We start from the raw sequence: 24,453 nt of genomic DNA on the forward strand, positions 1-24,453 counted from the left end.
TTCACTGGGTATATGTAAGGTTTACAACCACTTTAAATAAAACCCTCTTATGAAAATTTGTAGAAATGCAAACATTACTCTCTTTTTAAAACGTTACCCTCAGAATAATAATTAAAATACCTTAAAATACATACTCACTGAAAATATACTTCTTTAACTTTAAATGAAAAAAAAAAAAAAGATTTTCTAATCCAGGATGCCTTGCGGATTTTACATTTTATAGACTGCTGGTAATTACAAGGATTGTATGAATAAAAAGTTAATAATTCCTGTAAAACTACCCGGCCTTTGTTCCTGTAATGATAGGGCGGGACAGTTAGTGGCGCCAGTCACTGATTTACCCTTTCAGCATGTACAGAATGACGCATCGATCTTTTTCCACTGGTGCCCGGGAAGGTGGCTTATTCCTGGTAGTGCGGGTTTTAGGTTATGATGAAATTATAGGTGCAAGGTCCCAACTCAGAGGAGGCCATGTGGCTTTGGCCAAGCGTCATTCTGATATCCATCCAAAGAAAGGAAACTCCCCCTTGTAATTAGTGGTGGGGGCGAACTCTCTGCGGAACAATGCTGGGGGGAGGAGGAAGCCGGAATGTCACCCCAGATTCTCCAATAATAGCTTGTATGTCCTTGTGAAAGTTTTCTGATAGGGATCCTTTCCTCCTGAAAGAGGCAGAACAAAGACAATGATGTATGATATTCCCCTCTGCTATTTCTCATTCACAAAAGAAAATGACTTGAGGAATATATAGGCTGCCATTGCTGGCTTCTTTCTGAAAATGCTTTTTGCCTGGCCTCTGAGCTGAAACTACTCATCTGCATAATTGTTCTGAGTCTATGCTAATTCAAAATACAAAGTCCAAGTGAATCAACATAACAGCCAGCCATGTAAAATCTTTAAAAGTAGACTTGAGCAAAATATATTTTTTAGATTTTTTCCCTACATGTTTCCTGTAAGTGACGCAGATTTCTATGCTTACATAGAAAAGAAAAGTGACGGCAGAAAAGGCCGAGCAGTCCATCGAGTCTGCCCATTTTTTTTTTTTTTTTAAAGCGGTTATATACCCCTCTTCCTTATTTTTACCTATGATTAGGCTTCCCTGTAGGTAAAATTAATATCTCCGAAACCTGCACGGTTTAGGAGCTATTCACCTCGCATGCAACCACTGACATTGGCAGGGAATGTGCTCTGAAGGTTCGGGAGTGACGTCATCGGGGCTCCGGCCTTCCACAGTCCCTAAGCCCGCGATCCGAGAAGAAAAGGATGTCAGCCGTCTCAGCGGTGAGCAGGCGCTAGTGAGAGGGCTTCGTTCTTGGGTGAGAATTTCATAATGCGCTAGTATTCAATGCATACTAACACATTATGCCTTTATCAGCAGGTTTACAACCGCTATAATAAGTTTTGTCTTTTTTTTTTTTTTGGTTTATCATTTTAATTTTTTTCATTAACTTTTTTGTCTGAGTATTATCTATGTTTGTTTGAAGCCATTTACTGTTGACTGTTCCACTACCTCCTGCTGGAAGTTTATTCCAAGTATCAACTACCTTTTCAGTAAAATAATACTTTCTAGGATTAGTTTTGAACTTTTTTACAGTTAGTTTGAGGTCATGTCCCTGTGTTCTTGATCTTGGCTTCTTCATATTGAAAATACTGCCCTCCTGACCCTTATTCACCCCTCTGATGTAAAGGTTTAAATCATGTCTCCCCTTTTCCCTTCTTTTCTGTAGACCAGGGGTGAGGAACCTTTTTTCTGCCAAGGGCCATTTGGATATTTAGAACATCATTCGGGGGCCGTACAAAATTATGAACTTAAAAATTAGCCTGTTATATTTGGTCAAACATTTAATTACTTACCCCTAATGTGACGGCTGGAACTGCGTCTCTTTGGTGAGGTGTGTGATGTTAGCTGGTATTGATGATGTTGCTACTCGCAACTGGTTTTCCAGGTTTTCGGTCAGTCTGGAGCACAGTCAACCCTTTGCCGTGGTAAGTTTTGAAAAGAACTGCTGTGCTGTGGGTGCTGCTGGCTGGTACTGCTGTGTGTACTGCTGGCTCAGACTGGCAGTGCTGGCTGGTACTGCTGTGGGTACTGCTGGCTCAGTCTGGTATTGCTGGCTGGTACTGCTGGTGGGAAATGCTGGCTAAAGACTCAGGAGCGGCGCCGCGCTGGTGGAAGATAGAGGTTCCTGTTCGGTCAGTCTCCTCACAGGCGAAGTGCATTTCATGTCTTGTGACTCACTCAGACAGAAAGGAGCCGGAACTATACAAGAAACATCGGCTCCGTTCTGACAGCTCAGCTGCGGCAGACAGACCAAGCGGCACAGGGGGCCAGACCAAATGATTTCGGAGGCCACATATGGCCCGCGGGCCGTAGGTTCCCCACCCCTGCTGTAGACTGTACATATTAAGTTGCTGAAGTCGCTCTCAATATGTTTTATCCAGGGCCGGCCCTACCATGGGTCCCTCTAGGTCCATTGGACCCAGGCAGTACTTGGAGAGGGGCAGCAAATTGACTCGGCGCATTATGGACACCATTTCCCCATCTCATACTGCCGCCCGTAGTGCAAACTGTTGAGTATGAGGAGGCGCAGTGTCACCTCCGGGGAACGTCCCTTATGTGATTGTGATGTGCGTAATGACGTCAGACATCAGTGCACTCCATCTCACACAGGGCAGGCTGGATCTTCTGGGTGCAGCAGACACAGGAGTGACAGGAGGAGTGAGAACAGACAGTGGATGTTTAGTGGACCGGTCCGGTGGTGAGTTATGGAAGAAGATAACACTATATATAATATTTTCAACATCTTATATTTATATAAAATGATAGATGTGGGGGCCTTTTGTTGTGCGTGATTTTTTTTTTTGGGGGATGGGGGGCAGCATTTTATTTTTGAACCCAGGCAGCACAAGTCTTGGGTCAGCACTGGTTTTATCCCCCAAACCCTTCACCAGTTCTGTTACCATCTCTGGACTTGTTCTATCTTATCAATATCTTTTTGTAAGTGGGATCTTCAGAACTGGTCACAGTATTCTAAATGAGGTCTCACTAAAGATCTGAGTTTGCTTGTTCTAGGATATTGACACAGAATGTACTGAAGCATGAGACAGCATTTATAAAGAGGTCAGCCATAGTAGCCTTCATATTGATAATGTACTATGCAAAGCTACCAAATGCTTTCCTGCCATTGATCCAGCCTCTTTAGCTGCCACCACTGGAGGACAACTATGGTAGCGGGGATGCAACCAGTGCTGGGGTCCTGGATCTATGTGCATGCAGAGCTACTGACTGAACACCACCCTTTGACAGCACCCATGTAACTTCCTGCCATGGCTGGCAAGAGACAGAACTTTGGGTAATTTTTGCAACTCTATTTATAAGCTTGCTATGAGTCATTGGAAATCACATAATGATAATACAGTTCTATTACAAACAAAAGATTGGAGTTCATTTATTAAAACAGGAAAGTGCAAAAGGTGGAGGTACAGCTCTGCATAAAAGCCAATCCGCTTCCAGGTTTTTTGTCAATGCTTAACCACTTGCCTCCTGGGCTCTTTTACACCCTTTCTGCCCAGGACAGTTTTCAGCGCTGCCACACTTTGAATGACAATTGCGCGGTCATGCAACACTGTACCTAAACTAAATTTTTATCATTTTTTCACACATATAGAGCTTTCTTTTGGTGGTATTTAATCACCATTGTTTTTTTTTTATTTTTTGCTAAATAAACAAATAGACAGAACATTTTGAAAAAAAAAGAAAAAAACAATTTGATAGTTTGTTATAAAATTTTGCAAACAGATAACTTTTCTCCTTCACCGATGTGTGCTGATGGGCATCGATAGGCTGCACTGATGGGCACTGATGAGGCGGCATTAATGGGCACTGGTGAGGAGGCACTGATAGGTGACACTGATGAGCGCTAATTGGCAGCACTGGTGGGTACAGATTAAAAGCACTGGTGGGCACTGTTGGGACTGCACTGATAATCAGTGCCCCGATTATCAGTGTACACATCCCTTTTAGAAAAGCCGGTTATCGGTTCTCTTTATTTAGAGTGCCGATAACCGGCTTCTGTTTACATCTGTGATCAGCTGTGATTGGACCTCAATCTGTGATCAGCTGTGTCCTCCATACACTGTGATCACAGAGGGCAGTGCCCGCGCCCCGCAGTGGGTGTGATCACGGGACGCCATCATATAGTAGCATCCCAGAACTAGCTGGCTGCGCTGTAGCCGTCATTCGGCTATATCGCAGTCGGCAACTGGTTAATTGAAAAAGCCGAAGTTAGAAGCTGATTGGCTAACATGCACAGCTGCACCAGATTTGGCACTCTCTAGTTATAGTAAATCAACGCCATTGCTGTGGCTGAATGTTTTGATACCTGTGTGCTTTATTGAGTTGTACAGATTTCCCTCTCGTATTCTTTAAACTCTGCAGTGACAGCACTGGGTGTTGTCTGCTCTCCAGAATCCCTGTGGACAAGAAGAACATATAACTAAATTATTGTTTTATATTTAACGCAATGTTCTTACTCTTTGAAGACCAGAGAGTATGTAGAAAAGACCGGAAACTACCGTTTGCATTGAAGTGCAGGTGCCTGTACATCTGTTTCCTTTTCATGTAGGGTGCCCAGGAAGTCCTGAGCACCTGATGTGCAGATGGCAGCTAGTTTTGGCCACAGCTCTGGCCCACCCCTCATGCCTCACTAATGGCCTCCTATCACAATGATAGGCCAAAAGCGAGGCACAGGAGGTCAAAGACCACTGGAGCAGGTTGCTTTTTACATATCAGAGCACTCTGATGTTTGGAGCTCCAGGGGTGAGCTACAAATAACAGATGCAGGTGCCTGCTATTAAATGCAAGTGGTAGTTTTAGAAGATAAAAGTGACTACAGGTTTTCTTTATGTCTACTTTGACACTTTCTAAAGCAGCCTTTCTCAACCTTTTCTACACAGAGGAACCCTTGAAATAACTTTCCGATCCCAGGGAACCCCTGCTAAAAATTACAACTCATGGTGCATTAGTGTGATGGTCAGTGAGAGGAATGCTCCTGACACTTGTTGTCATTGGGATAATTTACAATCTTACAGATAGCTAAAAAGATCAATGGTGTCAGTGAGAACTCATCTGAGAGCCAGAAATTGCTCATTTTCCCTTAGGAACTCCTAGCAACCTCTAAAACGGGTGTCTTCAAATGTTCTAAACAAAGGGCCAGTTTACTGTCCTTTAGATTTTAGGGGGGCCTAAGTGTGGACATTGGAAGGTAAAATTGTCCTGGCATCAGTGGTGATAAACAGTACATCTTTGGCATTAGGGGGAGGAATAGTGCCCCATTGTTGGTGTCAGTGGGAGGAATAGTGCCTCATTGTTGGTGTCAGTGGAAGAATAGTGCCCCATTGTTGGTGTCAGTGGGAGGAATAGTGCCTCATTGCTAGTGTAAGTGGGAGGAATAGTGCACCATTGGTGGTATCAGTGGGAAGAATAGTGCCCCATTGTTGGTGTCAGTGGAAGAATAGTGCCCCATTGTTGGTGTCAGTGGGAGAAATAGTGCCTCATTGCTAGTGTCAGTGGGAGGAATAGTGCACCATTCTTGGTGTTAATGGGAGAAATAGTGTACCAGGAATTATGCACCATTCTTGGTGTCAGTGGAAGGAAAAGTGCCCCAAGGGCTGGATAAAGGTTTCTCTTCACCCTCACTCAGCTAATGTGATCCCAGTAGTGACAGGGAGGGGCAGGGGAGGGACAAACAAGGATGCTGTGAAAGTGCCCAACTTTTTCCTTATCAACTGTTGGCGTCAATGGTTGTTAGGACTCTGATGGCTGGAAGGTTGTAATGGCGCACAATGAAAACTTAGGGCTTTGTGTAAATTAAACGTAGGTTTCATCAGCTCGCTGCTTGTATACAACTTTGGGCACATTTTAGGCATTTTGCCAAGGCACCCCTGAATACACCTGAAGGTGCCCCAGGGTGCCTGGGCAACCTGGTTGAAAAAGGCTTCTGTAGAGGAACCCTGGTTGACCAAACCCTGTTCTAGAGAATGCAGCATATAAATGTACTAGAGACCAATGACATTCTGGAAAATGCATCTTTTTCCTTCACTAGAGACTAGTGACATCACAAAATCATGAAAATATAGTTGCCATCAATTAGCTGTATATTACTTTCTCACCTTCAGCATGTGGCAGGAATTTATCTCTTTGTTGCATGTTCTTGGAAGTGGGAGAGAAGTGTGATTCCTCATCAGAGGTCAGAGGACACTTGCTAGAAAAGCTACAAAACTTTCCATTTTCTCCACTGAGGTCCCACACGTTGACCTTCTGGATCCTGTGTCTGTACCTGACTATAGGATCTGCCAAGATTAAGAGAGATGTCTTACTGAATAAGCCCATTCCTATGTTCAGTATACATCCAGGTTTTGTGACCATCTCACCTCTTACTGGTTGCAATGCATTTTTGGAGCCTCGAGAACTTCTTTCCTTGTCCATGGACCTTGAGCAATCCGGGCTGAGACTGTGTGTTAGATATGCAAAGTCATTAGGCAGTAAAATGTACTTGATTCAGAGAGACATGCTGATGTAGATTCTGCTATTGTTGCATAGTATACTTTTATACTCATTTTGCATGACAGGCCTTCAAATAAAATGACTATTAAAGAGGAGCAGTCACAAAAGGAATAAATGTTAAATATACAGGCTTAAAGTGGTTCTAAAGGCACATGTCATTCTATTAATGAAGGTAAAAAACCTTCTGGGTGCAGCTCCTCCCCCAGTCCCTCTTGTATCTTAACTGAGTCCGATTTCAATCCAGCAATGTGCATGAGAGCAGTGGCTCTCCCAGGTCTCTCTCCTTATTGGCTCACACAGCATTTTGCTCCAATCACAGCCAGTGAGCCAATGAGGAGAGAGCAGGGGTGGGGCCGAGTCACACTCTGTGTGTGAATGGACACACAGAGCACAGCTCGGGAGCGAGCTTGCTCAAGTGCCCCCATAGCAAGAGATTTTCTATTGGGGGCACTCAGCAGGTGAGAGGAGCCAGGACCACCTGTGGGGGACCCAAAAAGAAGAGGATCAGGGCTGCTCTGTGCAAAGCCTTTGTCCAGAGCAGGTAAGTTTAACTTGTTTCGGTACAAACAAACAGCAACTGCCCCAAACCATAACTGGCCTTAACAGCAAGGAGCACATGGAAGGGCGATGCATGTCAAACAAAAACAAAGAAAAAATACCAGCTCAACTCACCAGCCAGCCTGCAACAAACCAAATGAAAAACAAACTGTTAGACAGGAACATTTGGTTTGTTGCAGGCTGGCTGGTAAGTTAAGCTGGAGATTTTTCTTTGTTTTTGCATGACATACATCGCCCTTCCATGCGCTCCTTGCTGTTAAGGCCAGTTATAGGTTGCAGCAGTTGCCGTTTGTACTGTTGATTATTTGGTGAGGGGGTGCACTGGACACCTTTACTGCCATTGTGCTATTTTCTGGGTGTACAGTGCACCCCTGTGGCTTTAAAGTGGGATTGTCGGTGAGTCAACAGCGGGTCAGAGGAGGAGCTGCTGCGGGACAGAGATGACAATTGCTCTTTAAAAATTATGATTTAACCACTTGCAGCAGGTTGGCTTACATGTACGTTGCTTCATGTAGCAGTTAGTGTGGGCGCGCGCACATGCGCCGCTTGGTTAGAGAAGGAGCCACTCAGCGGGTCCAGCGGCCGCAATGTCCACCGGGCACCCGCGGTCGCTCCCCGTGGAGACAGAACGGGTAAACACGGCAGACCGCTGTTCTGTCAGTGATGAACACAGAGATCCTGTGTTCCTTCTATTTAGGAACACAGGTCTCTGTGTTCATCCAGTGAGTCCATCCACCACACAGTTAGAAAGCTCCCCCTAGGCACACATTTAACCCTTTAATCGCCCCTGGTGTAAAACCCCTTCCCTGCCAGTGTCATTAGTACAGTACTCGTGCATATTTTTAGGAGTAGTAATGTCACTGGCCCCCCAAAAGTGTAAAAAATGTCAGTTAAGTGTTTGATCTGTCAGCCGCAATGTCGCAGTCCCGCTAAAAAATCGCTGCTCGCCGCCATTACTAAAAGTAAATAAAAATGACATAAATCTTTCCCCTAGTTTGTAGACGCGATAACTTTTGTGCAATATACACTTATTGGAATTTTGTTTTACCAAAAATATGTAACAGAATACATATTGGCCTAAAACAATGAAAAAAAATAGATTTTTACATTTTTTTATTGGGAATATTTTATAGCAGAAAGTAAAAAAAATATATATTTTTTTTCAGAATTGTCGCTTTTTTTTGTTCATAGCGCAAAAAAAATAAAAATCACACAGGTGATCAAATACCACCAAAAGAAAGCTCAATTTGTGGGAAAAAAGGACACCAATTGTATTTGGGTACAGCGTCGCACGTCCGCGCAATTGTCAGTTAAAGTAACGCAGTGCTGCATCGCAAAAAATGTCTTGGCGGTTAAGGGGGTAAAACCTTCCGGTCCTTAAGTGATTAAATCGAGTTGATTTAAATCAAGCCTTTTTACTAGTGATTTCCATTAGGATTTAAATTGTGATTTAAATCAACTTATTTTAAATCAAATCCACCCTGGAAGGATGTGAGACTTTAAATGGGCTTAAAGCATCATATGGCCCTAACTGAACGCCAACCACTTCAAATATTAGTTTCATCATTGTTCATAAGACCTTTCTATTTGTTAGTAAAAACTTACGCTGGATAAGTTTGCTTATCCTTGGAAGCAGGCAGTACCAGTTCACTCTCAGTCTTAGATCTTTGGTGTAGAATAAATTCTTGCTCCAAGTTGCAGAGAGATGCAATGGGTGTCAGTCTGTACCCCAGCGCACTCTGTGCCTTCCTGGCATCAGCTGACAGATAAGACTGAATGGGAGGTATGCCATCTAAGGATTTCAGTGGGTATTGCTTTGCAGGCTGTATAAAGAATGTACATGATGGTTAGAACAGAGAAGCACAAAGTCATTTTAAAATTAAAGTCCAACTCCAGGCCAATTTTTTTTACATTTTGGATAGTGGTCAAATAGTGTCTTTGACCCCTTTGGGGGGTTTTCCTTCATTTCCAGCCCCTGTGAAGCCCAAATGAGGCCCGGTTGTCATTAGGAGAGAAAGGCATGGTCAGCAATGTACACATTGGTAATAGTTCACACTAGGGATCGACCGATATCGGTTTTTCGTTGCCGATACCGATACCAATATTTTGGCCATCGCATATCGGTATCGGCCGATATTTTGTATATTTAGGCCCCGTTCACACTGGGGCGATCCGACTTCCCGGGGCGACCTCACAGGTCGCGGCGCGCTGCTCGCACCGCGACCTCGGAGCGGCCGGCACGGACTTCATAACATTGAAGTCAATGCAGGTCGCTCCAGGTCGCCCCAAAGAAGCTCCGGACCCTTTTTCTAAGTCGGAGCGACTTGTGTCGCTCCTATTAGAATGGGTCCACAGCTTCTCTATGCCAGGCGACCTACGGCGACCTGTCAGACGACCAGGTCGCCTGACAGGTCGCCCCAGTGTGAATGGGGGCTTAAAGTTTTGCAAAATAAACACAAATTTCGACACAAATCTGTTACTGAACATGTTATCGGACTGCAGCTGCACACACTGTCCGAGGCTGTCCAAGGCGTGGGAGGCCGTCTTAGAAGGCAGAACGTGTCAAATTATAGGCCCAGCGCATGGAGACACGTGAAGCAACACATGCAATGACGTCACGCACAATATCGGCAATATCGGTAACTTCTGGGGCCGATTCCGATATATCGGGGAAAGTGCACATCGGCCCTCGATATATCGGCCTTGCCAATAATCGGTCTATCCCTAGTTCACACCCTTCCCCACACTACTAAATGGTGCTTTTGTCTTTCTGTTAGATATAAAGTTAAAAGATTGACAGCAGCAAAAACCTAACAGAAGTCCTAACAGTTCCACATCTAAAATGATATAAAATGCTTTGGCTGGAGTTGGTAGCAGTAGAGACACCAAGAATACCAAAGTTGCAAGCCAACAGGTTTCAGAAATTCACAGTTCAAACATTTTTTCAAATAGGTTCTAAACGCAAACAATTTATTTGATTATCATTTGCTTGTATGCATCCTATATCCAGCAATAATTACATAGTGAGGTTGGAAAAAGACACCAGTCCATCCAGTTCAACCTATAAATGCTAGTCTTCCTTTCTCTTTGCTACTTTCCAGTCCTCTGTACTCAGTATGTTTAGCGATATACTGTTTTTAAGGGACCGGACTGCCAACCATCACCTTTAATCATAGGCGTGTGCAGGGTGTGTGCCAGGTGCGACTGGGCACACCCTAAACACTATGTTCGTTGCAGATTCCCCCTACTTTCCAGGCTCCCCCCCCCCCCTTATTGGCCCCCACTCTGCAGTGCTGCTGGCTTTTCTTCTCTCCTCTCCCTCCGGCTGCTACAGGAGATGTTTCAGGATGGAGAGCGGAGGAAGGGACTAGTAAATAGTTATTTTTCTAAATTAGCACACTCGCTCACTGTGTCCATTCATAACTGAAGCATAGTAAACTGTAGTAAATGCTTCAGTTTGTGAATGAACAGGAAGCCACTCAGCACAGAGCACTTCCCATTCGTTCACTGTCCCATGCAGCTAAGGCTGCAGAGAAAGGCGTGTGTGTTTGAGCTTTGGGGTGCACACCCTAATGCAATAGGATGCGCACACCTATGGCTTTAATTCACAATATGACGCTCCAAGCATGTGCACATACTGCGGATCGCTGGTGGAGCTTGCCTCCGATACAGGATGACACTCACTTACACTAGTGCTGGGCAGGGCTCCAACATATGTAAGTGCAATAAGTTTAATGGCTTGTTCTTGAAACAAATATATGATTTTACGCTATGGGACTTTGTCTGTTTATTACATTAATAATGGAAAACATGGAAGGGCCTAAATAAATGAAAACCAAGCTCTAGTATTTAACAGGCGTGATACACCAGTGTTATTAGGTTAAGGGGTCATGTACCCTGGTCAGTGGCGGCTGGTGCTCCATGGGCCAGGGGGTGGCAGACGGACCACACCTTACCCCCCCCCCCTGGACCACACCAGCCTGCATACCATATCCCTTCCCCCCCCCCCCCCCCCGGGTCGCTGGCTCACTCACAATGTGGAGGGCAGGCAGGCAGGCGGCGGCTTCCCCTCAGTCTCCTGTGTTTCCTCCCTCCTCCTCCTCGGCCAATGGCATGGCTTCTCCTTACGGCCAATCGGGAAACGGGTCTCAGGACCCGCTTCCTGATTGGCCAGGAGGAGGATCCGTATGACAATAGCGAATATTCATTCGCTATTGTCACATAACTGGGTGCTCTGTGCCTCGAGCCCACCCTTTTTTGAAGCCTATTAGAACCCCATTGGAATCCATGCGTCCGGCACCCTGCATGTAGATTATGGGGCTGGACGCATGGATGGGGGGTGCCCCCAATGGACAGGCCGCCACTGACCCTGGTGAGAGTTTTTGACGAGAGTGGAACAGTGACAGCATGTTTCTAATATGAGAACGCAGTGGGGAACACAGTGAAGTGGATTAAAGGAGTCACTGAATTTACTTTTTATGTGCTACATTGTTGATGCATAGACTGGGCACTATAATGCAAAAAATGACCTAAAGTGATTGTAAAGTCTCGTTTTTTTATTTAAAAAAAATAACAAACAAGTTATACTTATCTCCTTTGTGCAGTTGGTTTTGCACAGGGCAGCCCAGATCCTCCTCTTCTCAGGTCCCTCTTTACTGCATCCCCCTCCTGTCTAGTTCCCCCACAGCAAGCAGCTTTCTATGGGGGCACCTGAGCCGAGCTGCAGCTCCATGGGTCCATTCAGGCCCCGTCCCCCCTCTCTCCTGATTGGCTAACTGATTTTGAGTGACAGCCGTGTGAGCCAATGGCGCCGCTGCCGTGTCTCAGCCAATCAGAAGGGAGAGTCCCGGATGGCCAAGGGACTCGTGGACATTGCTGGATAGAGAGGGGGCTAAGATAAGTATTAGGGGCTGCTGGGGAGGCTGCTGCACACAGAAGGCTTTTTATCTTAATGCATAGAATGCTTTCAGATAAAAAAACTTTCTGCCTTTACAACTCCTTTAAGTGGGGTACACACCAGAAGAAAATCGGGCAAACAAATATCCGATTTTCTCATTGTTTCACAGCAAATCGGAACCGATGAAAGAGAATTCATATGAAAACTCTCGTATGACAAAGGCCTTTTTTTTGTTGCGCAGTCCTTCGTTTATGATTTTTATCGTACGAAAACGGTACACATTAACCGAAAATCGTTCGTTTTGTTCGTGTATGAGGAATTTTCGTTTAGAAGGTCGGAATCGGCTGTAGAAACCTGTATACACACTATACGAAAATCGTATGCAAGTTCTTTGAACTAAAATTCTCACCCGATTTTCTTAGTGCGTATGAGCCTTTAGGAACTGAAGGGAGAATTGTTAGTTTTTTTAATAGAAGAGGATCTGTTACATTCCAGCATATGCACAATAGCACTTTCATTTTGAAATGTATTTAGAAACACTTATGGCATTATTTACAAAAGCCGGAGACAAGATTTTTGGAAGCGTTATATACACCAATAGTGTATGGAATGCAATGTCTCCAGCTTGCTAAATTGCATTGAATTTTACAGAAAATTACAACAGCTGCAGAATGAAATTGAGGCCCGGTTCACACTGGTGCGACACGAAAGTTGTGCGATTGTCGATCCAACTTTGCCCTGCGACTTTCGGTCCAACATTGATCCGAATTCCAATGCGACTTTAATGAACGGGATCCATTTTTTACCCAACTTTGAGATGAGTGCAACTTTCCTGGCCTGCCAGGCAGCATGCTCAGATAAGGGTCTGGTATGGATCTTGAAGAGAAACCCCTCGCCAAGAAAAAAAAAACAAACAAAAACATCCCCTGCCCCCCTCAAATCCATATTAGACCCCCTAGGTCTGGCATGGATTTTGAGGGGAAACCCCATGCCAAAATAAAAAAAATTGGCATGCCCCCCCCCCCCCAAAATCCATACCACTTATCCCAGCATGCGGCCAAGCAGGCCAGGAAAGGGGGGGGGGGGCGCGAGTAAACCATACCAGGCCACATGCTCTCAACATTAGAGGGCCTCTTTGGGGCGGGGGGGGGTTCCCCATGGTGATGGGGACAAGGGCCTCTTCCTCACAACCCTGGGCTGTGGTTGTGGGGGTCTGCAGGCATGGGCCTTTTTGGCATCTGGAAGCCCCCTTTAAGAAAGAGGTTTGTTTGTGTTGTCTTTGCGCTGCTGGCCGCTGCCACAGCTTCCATTTGGAACCTTAGCTGACTTGTGAGTAACTAGGGGGGATTCTCCCCCCTTACCTGTTTCTTTCCCCCTCTTTTTTTTTTTTTGTATCAAACAGCACTTTATTGCAGATACAAATATATGTACCCTGCATCAGGTCCTGATAAATGAAAAGAACCCACGAAATGCGTAGAGCCTCCTTTGATGCTACTCCATTACTACCATCTGATCAATTACTTGCTTTTACAATCATGATTCATCAATGTATTTTTCTATATATTACTTAGAGAGGGCTAGGTTACTAACCTACACCACCCACACCATGGTGTGTGTATATATATGTATATATATATATATATATATATATATATACACACACACACATACATATATACATATATCAATGAGCAATACTATCTGTCTACTGTATGTCGTTACGACTCAACATAATAATCATGATATTCTATATCGATTCTTTTCATCACCTCATAGCCGTATGCTTCATTCAAAGTCCCAAATTTGCCTCCTCTTATCTGAATAGGGATAGAGGCATATGACTTTACCTAGTCACTGCCTCAACTAAAGTCCCACATATCCCCCCTTCTCAACCTTCATCGGGGGTAGAGCGTTTTTTTTTTTTTTTTTATCGGGTTGGTGACAGCCATCGTGATTAACTTTAAAGCTACCCTGGGGGGCATTATTCATTTTTAATAAAGGACTTGTCAAAACCTGCCTCCTGTTTTTCCTACACTACACAGTTTTTTTTTTTTTGGGTGAATGGGTAGAGGTACCATACTCATTCACATAGGGGGGTGCCAGATCCGGGGGCCCCCTTTCTTAAAGGGGGATTCCAGATTCTGATAAGCCTCCTGCCCGCAGACCCCACAACCACAGCCCAGGGTTGTGGGGAAGAGGCCCTTGTACCCATCAACATGGGGACAAGGTGCTTTGGGGTGGGGAAGGCCAGACCCCCCCTGCCCCAAGGCACCTCCCCCATATTAACGGCCTGTGGCCTGGTATGGTTCAGGAGGGGGGGGTGCTCGCTTGTCCACTGCTTTTACTGGCCTGCCAAGCTGCATGCCCAGATAAAGAGTCTGGTATGGATTTTGGGGGTGGGGGGCAAAAAGTTCAATAAATTTTGCATTGAAATTTGACCTTGAGCAAATGTCGCATGTCACAAGTCGGATCAGTTAAAATAGTAATCCAACTTGGATGCAACTTCCATTATATTCTATGGGCTGAAATTGCACCCAAGTCAGACTAAAGTAGTGCAGGAACCTTTTCAAAAGTCGCATCAGTTAAGACGGCTCTCATAGGGAAACATTGATTTTGAAATGTCATGTGACATGTGCTCTGAAAGTCGGAGCGCATGTTGAACCAGCGTGAACCGGCTCTAAAAGGTAATTTTTAATAACATTAAATGGCAGTATGGCTTGTGTAGCAATTATATATCCTAAATTATTTTATTATTTGCTATATTATTTTCTAAAAAAGTGGAGTTACTCTTTGGAGTTACCATAGAATTTCTCCTCAGTGGTGCTGCTGTCTTTTTCCTATGATGATTTTCAGCTTGGTCCACGCTATTTCTGATTTTCCTATTTTGGACATTCTTGTCTGTTGTTCTGCTCGGTAATGGTATATCACAAGGTGAGGCAGGCTGGATGGGAAACAGATATTATTGAATTGAGAATTGAACTTCATTCAGTCACGTTCTTGTGTGATTCCTGTGAGGGGTGATTTTCAGGCCCATTCATTTGAATGAGTTGAAATCGCATTGGATTGCACCATAAGTAGTGCATGCACTACTTTTAAAAATATACTGCAACCAGATCACATGATACTGCGGTACCAAGCAATAAGGTGCAGGCAAATGCACTGTGTTTGTGATCTTCTTTTGGGGTGTCCTTAGGAATACACTGACGCCCGCTGCAATCACACACCAAGTGCATTTTGAGCGTGGTGCACAGAACGTGGGTTTCCCGCACTGCATTCAAGTGTGAATGAGGCCTCATGGTCAGTTACATAGTTACATAGTTTGTGAGGTTGAAAAAAAGACATCAGTCCATCCAGTTCAACCTATGATGTGTGTGTGTGTGTTTGCTGTTAACCGTACATTGTATACCCCTGTATGTTGTGGTCTTTAAGGTGCCCATCTAATAGTCTTTTGAAACTATCGACGCTCCCCGCTGACACCACTGCCTGTGGAAGAGAATTCCACATCCTTACTGCTCTGACAGTGAAGAACCCCTTACGTATTTTAAGGTTAAACCGTTTTTCCTCTAGTTTTAGTGAGTGGCCACGTGTCTTATTGTATCCCCTTTCTCTAAAAAGGTTGTTCCTTATGCTAGGGTTGCCAGTACAGTATTTGTACATTGATATCATATCCCCCCTCAATCGTCTCTTCTCCAGGGAGAATAAGTTGAGTGCTTGTAGTCTTTCCTCATAGCTGATGTCCTCCATTCCCCTAATTAATTATATTGCTCTTCTCTATGAGGCAAGGGTATGTGTTTACATGGTGTGATTGCATAGTGATTACTCTTTTCATACAGAAAACATAACAGTTCATCCAGAGCAGCAGTATAAGACCACCTGTAATGGCATCTGAAAGTGAGTGGGCTATATTAGGCAGCAAGTAAAAATGTTGTTCCTGAAGTTGATGTGTTGAAAGCAGAAAAATGACCAGTTTTCGCAGCTTGTTGTGTATGGGGCTGTGTAGCCGCATGCTTGTCAGGGTTCTTATGATGACCCGGGTCCACAGCCAAAAGCACCTACAATGGGCATGTGAGTACTAGAACTGAACCATGGAGAAATGGAAGAAGGTGGCCTGGAATGATAAACCATGCTTTCTTTTAAATCATGTGGATGGCTGGGTGAGTGTGCGTTGCTTACCTGGGGAAAAGATGGCACCAGGATGCAGGATGGGAAGAAGGCAAGCCGGCAGGGGAAGTGTGATGCTTTGGACAATGTTCTGCTGGGAAAGCTTGGTCTGTCATTCATGTGGAGGTTACTTGACAAGTAACACCTACCTAAACATTGTTACTGACCAAGTGTAACCCTTCATGGAAACTGTATTCCCTAAAGGCAGTGGCCTCTTTCAGCTGAATAATGCACCCTGCCACATTGCTAAAACAGTTCAAGAATGGTTTGTGGAACACAACAATAAGTTTGATGTGTTGACTCGGCCTTTAAATGTGAGATGTGCTGAAAAATGAATCCATGGACCCACCTTGTAACTTAGGGACTTAAAGCGGTAGTATACCGCTTTTTTTCACTTTTAACTACAGGTAAGCTTATAATAAGGCTTACCTGTAGGTACAATTAATATCTCCTAAACCGACACAGCTTAGGAGATATTTGCACTGCATGCAGCCGCTCACGCGAGCGGCGCATGCGCTCTGAAGGTCCGGCGGACCTTCAGCTTCCCTTGCCGGGAGCTTGCCGGAAAATGACTCCCGCGCGAATGCGCGAGAGTGACGTCATCGCGGCTCCGGCCAATCACAGCGCCGGAGCCGCCGAACCCGGAAGAGACGCAGTGGGATCATGTCAGCGCCCGCAGCGGTGTCTGGGGGTCCATGTTGGGGCTTCGTTCTAAGGTAAGTAATTCATAATGAGCTACTAGCTCATTATGCCTTTGTCTTGCAGGTTGTTTTTTTTTTTTTTTTTTTTTTTTATTATTTTAGGTTTACAAACGCTTTAAAGGATCAGTTACTGATGGCTTGGTGCCAGATACCACAGCATAACTTCAGAGGTCTAGTGGAGTCCATGCCTTGATAGGGCGGGCTGCTCTGGTGGCAAAAGGGGATCTACTCAATATTAGGTTTGTGGTCATAAAGTTATGGCTGATCGGTGTATGCCCCCTGTAGGAAGAGGCACAATACTTCTCAATATACAATATTACATAATGAAGTTTGTGCTTGTGTTCTTTAGATCATTGTGGTCGAAAGAAGTTGGGACATGATAACAGCCAGGGTGGAAACCATACAGCAACCTTAGGCCCATTTCACATGGGCTTTCCGATCAGGTCCGCCTGTCAGTTTTTTTAGGCGAACCTGATCGGACGCTCCATGAACCCCTATTGAGCAGCAGATGTCAGCAATGGTATGTCTGCTGACACCTATCCAATCCGATCCTGTCTGTGAAATACAGACAGATGGTAACCCTATTTTCCATCTGCCTGGAGGATTGGATAGGATAGGATAGGATGAAAACGGACAGGCGATCCATTTTCATCTGATCTCCCATAGGGCACAGCGGGGCTCTGACAGGTTTGTCTCTGCACAGTGAGTGGAGACGGACCTGTCATCCGCCTGCTCAGCGGGGATCAGCAGGTCGAAATGGAGTCTGCTCGACGGAAAGCCCATGTGAAAGGACCCTTACATTGTATTCCATACACCCTAACATTCACCCAAAAACACTCAACACACACCCCTATGCACCCAAATACACTCAGCACTATGCACACTAATACATTCAGCATTTTGCACCATTCACAACAGTATACACAGAATAATGTGCTATTCAGCCCAACACACTAAGCATTCTGCACTGTGTACCCCAATACACTTAGCATTTTGCACCATGTACCCCAATACACTCAGTATTCTGCACCATGCACCCTAATATACTCATCCCACACCATCATGTACTCTATTATACTCAGCATGAAAACATAATCTTCATATTCACCCCTGAGATCTCATCTATAGATCAACAGGCTGTAATTTAAATCTGCAGCTCCTGGTCCCAAGCTTTCATAATTTCTATTTCTTTTCATTGTCTAGTCCAGGGGTGTCAAACTCAACTTTGAGGGCCGCAGCATCAGCATTATGATTGCACTCAAACCGCCGTTTACATTTGTAATACTAGATGTCCAGAGTATCCCAAACCCCTTAAATCGGATATTTAGAGTCCACCCCACCCTCTCTTACAGCAAAGTGCATCCCCTTACGTTGTGTTGCTGCTGGGAAGAAGTTGGTGGCAGAGCTAGATAGCAGAAAGTGCAGGGTCTGCAGGAGGCGCAAAGGAGGGAAGGAGCTCTACTGCAGCTCCAGGAGAGGTGTAAGGGCCATGTGAAATGGACTAGAGGGCGAGATTCGGCCCGCGGGCCTTGTGTTTGACACATGTGGTCTAGTCACACAGCTATTACATGGGATAAAACTGGAGCCCCATTGGTTGGCTATCATCACCCTTCCCCCCTTGTCAGCCCTAAACTTGCTAAAGTCAAAGCAATGGAAAAGAAAATGGGATAACCACTGTAAACTAGAGAACTTTGCATGATATTCATGGTTTTGCACTGCTTTAATCAATTAGCCAGAAAGCGCTTGTCTTATGTTCTCACCTGAGTTGGAGATCCTGTAGGATCCTCACTTGATTCTGTAGAACAGGATATCACAGACTCTCTCCTAGACACAGGAACAGGAAAATATTAGAGACTGCTAGATTTATACGATTATTGTTCAATAGACTATATTAGTTACTTTCTCAGATAATCCATTGGTTTGTACTGTAGAGCATTAACCTAACACTCAAGTGTTGCCGTCCATCACAATTAGATAAAGCTGCTTCTGCATCTTTTGTGCTCAAAATAGAATCTTTTTTTTGGAACAATCTTCTGAGTTGTGGAAAAACATTACTTGCCCCAACCCTTTTTATAAATTCTTAGTTCCAAAAAGAACATGACTGCATAAAGCAGGGGTCTCAAAACTTTCTAAACAAAGGGACAGTCTGCTGTCCTTCAGACTTTAGGGGGACCGGACTGTGGCCATTGGGAGTAGAAAGGTCCCGATGTCAATGGTAAAAAATAATGCCTTATAGCTGGTTTCAGTGAGAGTAATTGTGCCCCATCCTTGGTGTCACAGAGAGGAATTGTGCCACGTCGTTGGTGTCACGGGGAGGAATTGTGCCCCATCATTGGTGTTACTGGGACTAGTGCCCAATCATTGGTGTCATTGGGAGGACTTGTGCCCCTTCATTGGTGTCAGTGGGGGCAATTATGCCTCATTGTTGGTATCAGTAAATTAAACAGTGCCCCAAGGGCCGGATAAAAGCAAGCAAAAGGTAACATCTGGCCCCAGGGCAGCAGTTTGGAGACCACTGGCATAGAGGATCTGATGGCTGTCTCCCCAACCTCATTTGCTGCATGCAAGTTTTTTTATTCCTAAGGGACAGATATATGGTCTTATGGCCTGAATACATGAACTGGCCATCCATGCCATTTAAACTGGCCATGCACTGTTTGAACTTCACTCACTGGGTGGCCTTGTTGACCACCTCCTATCTGACATCTCTTGGATGATGAATCAAAAGGAGTCAAGCAGAAAAATGTTGGCCAATCAGAGGCTGCATTCAATCAGATAAGGGCACTGGTATTTTGAATAGCTGCAGCAGGAGATTTATGCATCAGCATTGTATAGTGTGGATGGAGGAATTGGATAGGTTTTATATAACAGAATATACAACAGGGACAGTGGGAGCCCCTAATAATGGCAACAGCAAGTGTGCAGAGTCAGGAACTTAGCACAGAGACCTCACCAAGAGAGTCCCCAAAACTATTAGGTGGTTTATCTCCCAACATCTACCAGACACTGAATATGTTTTGGGGGGACTGACCCTTTAAATAAATCTTTTGGTAAATATGATTACTGAGTTGTGGCTTTACATACCGGGATCTAGTTGTGGGGACTTTACCATCTCCTTTTGACTTGCTGGTCTGTCTGACTAGCCGGACACTCTGGTTCTTAGGGAGAGAATTCCTCCTTATATCTTCACAGCGGGGTTGTCTCTCATTTCGATCAGTTCCCTCTGGGGTAGGTGAATTGCTAGTGTGTCGGTTGCTCCCAGTTTGGTTTCTATAAATAATTAGATTATGGTCATAGCACCACATAGAATCACCTGTATAGATGTAAATTCAGTTGTGATAACTTGCGCTGTCTGAAAAGATTTGTAGGGAGTTGGCAAGCACTTCAGGAAGTAGCAGTGCGTAACTGTCTGCCTTCGCTGTCTATCATTTGCTCTCCTAAAAGCAATGTTTGGTCCACCTCCTGGCATCAATGTATAATGAGGTGGAGGAAGGTTCCAGTGCTTTTAGCAGGCACTAATGCCAGAAGATTCCCGATGGAGCCACAAACACATCACATTTAATGTTACACCAACAACCTACTCTGGGGCGGTGGGGCTCAGCAGGGCTGCCATTACAGCCTAACTGACAGGGCCCCCCTCCCAGCCAAAAGTGACTGAGGACATAGATTTACCTGTCCCACAGCCTCGGCTGCACAGATAAATGAATAAGAAGCACTCTGAGGCTTTCTGCTTATTCACAAACTGAAGCATAGTAAATGCAGTTTACTATGCTTCAGTGGTGAAACACAAGAGTGATTGTTACCGATCGCTCACTGTGTTCATTCAGGAAAGGAAGGAGCCAGTAAATGACACCCCCCTGTGTGCCAACAAAAGCTGTCAGCGGGAGAGGAGGGAAGCCGGCAGTGCTGTGGAGGAAAGCGGCAAACAGGGGTGCCTGGACAGCAGATGGAAGGGGCGCATGTGCCAGAACCAATCTCCTTGCAGTGCAGCCAGGGGGAGGGAGAGGAGGGAGAGAAGCTGGCAGCACTGCAGTGGGAGACAGAAGAGGATCGGTGTCTCCAATAAGACAGTACAGCCGGTCCTCCTGCTCAGCAGGTGCCTGGGTCCCCCTTTTGAACTGATGGGCAGGACCATCTTACTGAATGGGCATGCTGGGCAGTTTCCCGGGGGGCCCCACCTGCCCAGCGACCCAGCCCAGCATTAGTCCCGTGTGCAACTCGCCACTGAACTTAGCAGGTGGCAAGTGCCTGTCGGTCATGCAGCTCAGTGGGGTTTCCTAAAGTTTGTTGACTGCCTTTCCACATTGACAGATGTTACAATAGCACTTTTGGGTTGCCCACAAATGACACACACTGGAATTCAATGCTCATATGTTTAATTTGTGCTGTTGATTATTAGGCTGACTTAGAGCACTGGCAGAAAGCTCCTTACCTTCCATTCTCAGGAAAATATCTGCCAGAAACAGTCACCAATAAACATTAGATGACATTCTCCTCATCCATTCCCTGAAACCCCTAAGCAAATATTCTCAGGAGACAAAGTTATCAGATTTAAAAATGTATCTGATCTCCATGGTCCCTGCTGTCATATATAGGGAACAAACAGTCAAAAGTTATGGTACATGCAAGCCTTCTGACCTTTCCTAAATGTTTAAACTGACAGCTGCAGAAAATTATTTTCTAGATTGTTAGCATTCTGCAAATGATTCTGCTCTACTACAGAGATCAGCTGTTGTGATCAATATTAGTGAATCTGCACATGCTTACTAAAGATTTACACTCAAAGTGGATGCCAGGGGATTATCTCCTTATTAGAGGTTACCAAGGGAAGACATTGATGTAAGCTACACTAACAAAAGAACAACACACAAATTTACACTCAGTTACACTTGGGCAATTTTGACGCGATTTGCAGTGTGATTATATAGTACAGCTTTGGTTGTATTTTGGATGTGGTTTGCTTTTTCTTTGGAACCTAATCGCACTGTAAAGTCACATGGATGTGAACAGGCACTATTGAAAATAATGTGATTTCTCTTGTCATGCAATTCTGTGTAGCTCAAGTTGTATCTGAAATCACACTAGCGTGAACCAGGCCTTATACAATAAAGCAATAGAAAAGCCCATGATGATTCTCTGTAACCTAGAGCAACCGACTGGATTTGAGTTTACTGAAATAGTTCACTAAAAGCTTAGCCCTGAGTTGTTACTACGGGTCAATGCATTTTGCACCTTTAAAATAGCTATAAAATTGGGCCACTTTAAATTAGAATTTTGTGGCAGTAAAATGATGAGGATTGTTGAAGTGCAATACAATTAAAGTCTGTCTAGAAAAGAGAAAACCCATTTCATACACACTTTGACATTTGCACGTGATGGGATCAATCTGAATATAGCTTGAGGTAACTGGCTCATAGAAGTACTAGACATTGCACTAAAAATATTATTAACATGAATACATGTGCTCCACTGGGGAGAATTATAATAATCCTATGCGGGGAATGCCTGTTTGAATAACATGGAAAACACCTTGCTAACTCTTAGAAATCCCCCAGCATGTTTTTCCTGCTGCACTTAAATGATGTATGAATGTTGCACATGCACGTCTGTGCCCTTTGTTTTGTAGAAAAAGGGATGGTTCCTGCACACATATCAACCAAGACATAGGTGTAATGGTAAATATCCATACATGGACAGACACTGTATAAAAGAAACAGATCCATACTTGTTCAGATTGCTGTACTCATCCTTGGCAGTGCGCTTGGTGACAGGGCGGCTGTCATAACGACCTTCGCTGGTGATGGCACAGACGATGCAGGTGTATTCGGTGTTGGGGGTAAGACGACGTGCTGCATAGGAACGCTCTGTACCAAGGTACACTGACTTGCCATTCATGCTGAGTTCATAGTTGAAAAATCTACCAATAGGATCTTTCGGGACCTCCCATGTGATAAACAGTTCACTCCGACCTATAACATACACTGTCAGTCTGTCTGGAGCATGATTTCCTCTGTCCAATGTTCTTGTTACCAATGAGACCTTTGGGCTGTTGTTTCTGGAATTGCAGGAGCAAACACTGAAGGTGTAACTAGTGGAAGGAGACAGACCTGCCACAATACAGGTGTGGTCAGTTGTGGTTTCCACCAGGATGTCGTCTCGATACACCGCATAATATTTAACGTATGTGCTGGAGTCCAATGGTGGGTTCCAGCTTAGCTTCACCTTGGTGGTTGTGTGGCCTACTGCTTGAAATCCTGTTGGACATCCAGGGGTTGGCTCCACCACTGTCACAGTGGTGATTGGACTCTCTGGGCTACGATCCCCATCTGTTTCCATGACTAGTTTAAGATGGTGTTGTCCAGGTTTGCAGTGTGGGATAACATAGGAGAAGGAAGGTCCCCGGTAGAGAAGTTTATCGCCATCAAAGAGACTGTAGAGAAAGCAAATAGCTGTTACTATATTTGAGTTTTAATGAAATCTAATTTTAATTACTTTGGACTTATTTAGAATGGAAGGAAAAAACTACAAAGCTAAGGAAAGTGAAAAAGAAAAGAAGCAAGAGGAGAACAGATAAAGGTCAAAACAAAAGTAAAAGGGGAGGAAAGAAACGGGAACAGAAAAGGAAGAAAAAATTGGGAGGAAAAGGTAAGAGAAAGGAAAAGGTAAGGGAAGTAGTGTAAAAATAGCAAACAGAAAATAAAGGAAAAGGGAAAGGATAGGAAAAGAGAATGGAAACAGGAAGGAAGAAATGTAAAAAAGAGATGACAAGGAATGTAAAAGAGAGGGGATAAAAAAAAAGAGCAGGAAAGAAAAAGGAGGAAGAGGGGATGAAAAGGGAAAGGGAAAAAAAGAAGAGAAGAGGAAATAAAAGAAAAAAGGGCAGGAAAGAAAAAGGAGGCAAGGGAATCAAAGGGAAAGGGAAAAAAGATAAGGAAAAACAGAAAGGAAATAAGAGGGAATAAAAGAAAAAGGGCAAGGAAGAAAGAGGAGGAAGAGGGAATAATATGGAAAGGAAAATAAGAGAAGGGAAAAAGAAGGGAAGTAAGAGGGAATAAAAGAAAAAGAACAGGAAAAAAAGGAGGAAGAGGGAATGAAAGGGAAAAAAGATAAGGAAAAAAAGAAGGGAAATAAGAGGGAATAAAATAAAAAGAGCAGGAAAGAAAAAGGAGGAAGAGGGAATGAAAGGGAACAGGAAGGGAAGGGAAGGGAAAGGTAAAGTGAGGTAAGTGCACATTGCTTCATAGTGGTCCATACTGCCATAACTATTTTGATGGAATCATATAGAAAAGGGGTGCCGGATGTCTACTTTACCTAGGAGGGGTAATGTGTCTCATGCTTTCTAATATGGGGGTGTTTGGGCTTAAAAAACACTGCTAAATAACGAATATGGGTAAATACCTCCACATTCTGGTTGTATTGTTATTATTTCAGAAGTAATGAAATACCCTGTCATTTTTGATTCTTTGCCAATACCCAGTTAGTCAGCAATGCATCTTGGCCATTCCACCAGCTGAGCTATTTATGACTGATAAACAACTGATATGTCTGAAACCAGGATGGGTATCTACTAAAA

At 44.3% G+C, this 24,453-nt stretch overlaps 1 protein-coding gene across 1 annotated transcript in view; it reads right to left on the minus strand.

Moving 5' to 3' along the window:
* Nucleotides 1-215: 215 nt before the first annotated feature.
* The window catches only part of LOC309559970 (uncharacterized protein), a 72,986-nt gene continuing 48,748 nt past the window's right edge, over nucleotides 216-24,453 (minus strand). The window contains exons 9-17 of the mRNA XM_082263448.1: nucleotides 22,606-23,310; nucleotides 19,965-20,150; nucleotides 18,641-18,704; nucleotides 14,819-14,959; nucleotides 8,727-8,944; nucleotides 6,431-6,510; nucleotides 6,170-6,349; nucleotides 4,381-4,471; nucleotides 216-660 (exon numbers count right to left, since the gene is read on the minus strand). Coding sequence (XP_082119574.1) covers nucleotides 534-660; nucleotides 4,381-4,471; nucleotides 6,170-6,349; nucleotides 6,431-6,510; nucleotides 8,727-8,944; nucleotides 14,819-14,959; nucleotides 18,641-18,704; nucleotides 19,965-20,150; nucleotides 22,606-23,310 — 1,792 coding nt within the window. The 3' untranslated portion in view covers nucleotides 216-533. The remainder of the gene's footprint in view (nucleotides 661-4,380; nucleotides 4,472-6,169; nucleotides 6,350-6,430; nucleotides 6,511-8,726; nucleotides 8,945-14,818; nucleotides 14,960-18,640; nucleotides 18,705-19,964; nucleotides 20,151-22,605; nucleotides 23,311-24,453) is intronic.

The sequence above is a fragment of the Pelophylax lessonae genome (genome assembly GCF_965119305.1).
Source record: "Pelophylax lessonae genome assembly, chromosome: 7".
NCBI lineage: Eukaryota > Metazoa > Chordata > Amphibia > Anura > Ranidae > Pelophylax > Pelophylax lessonae.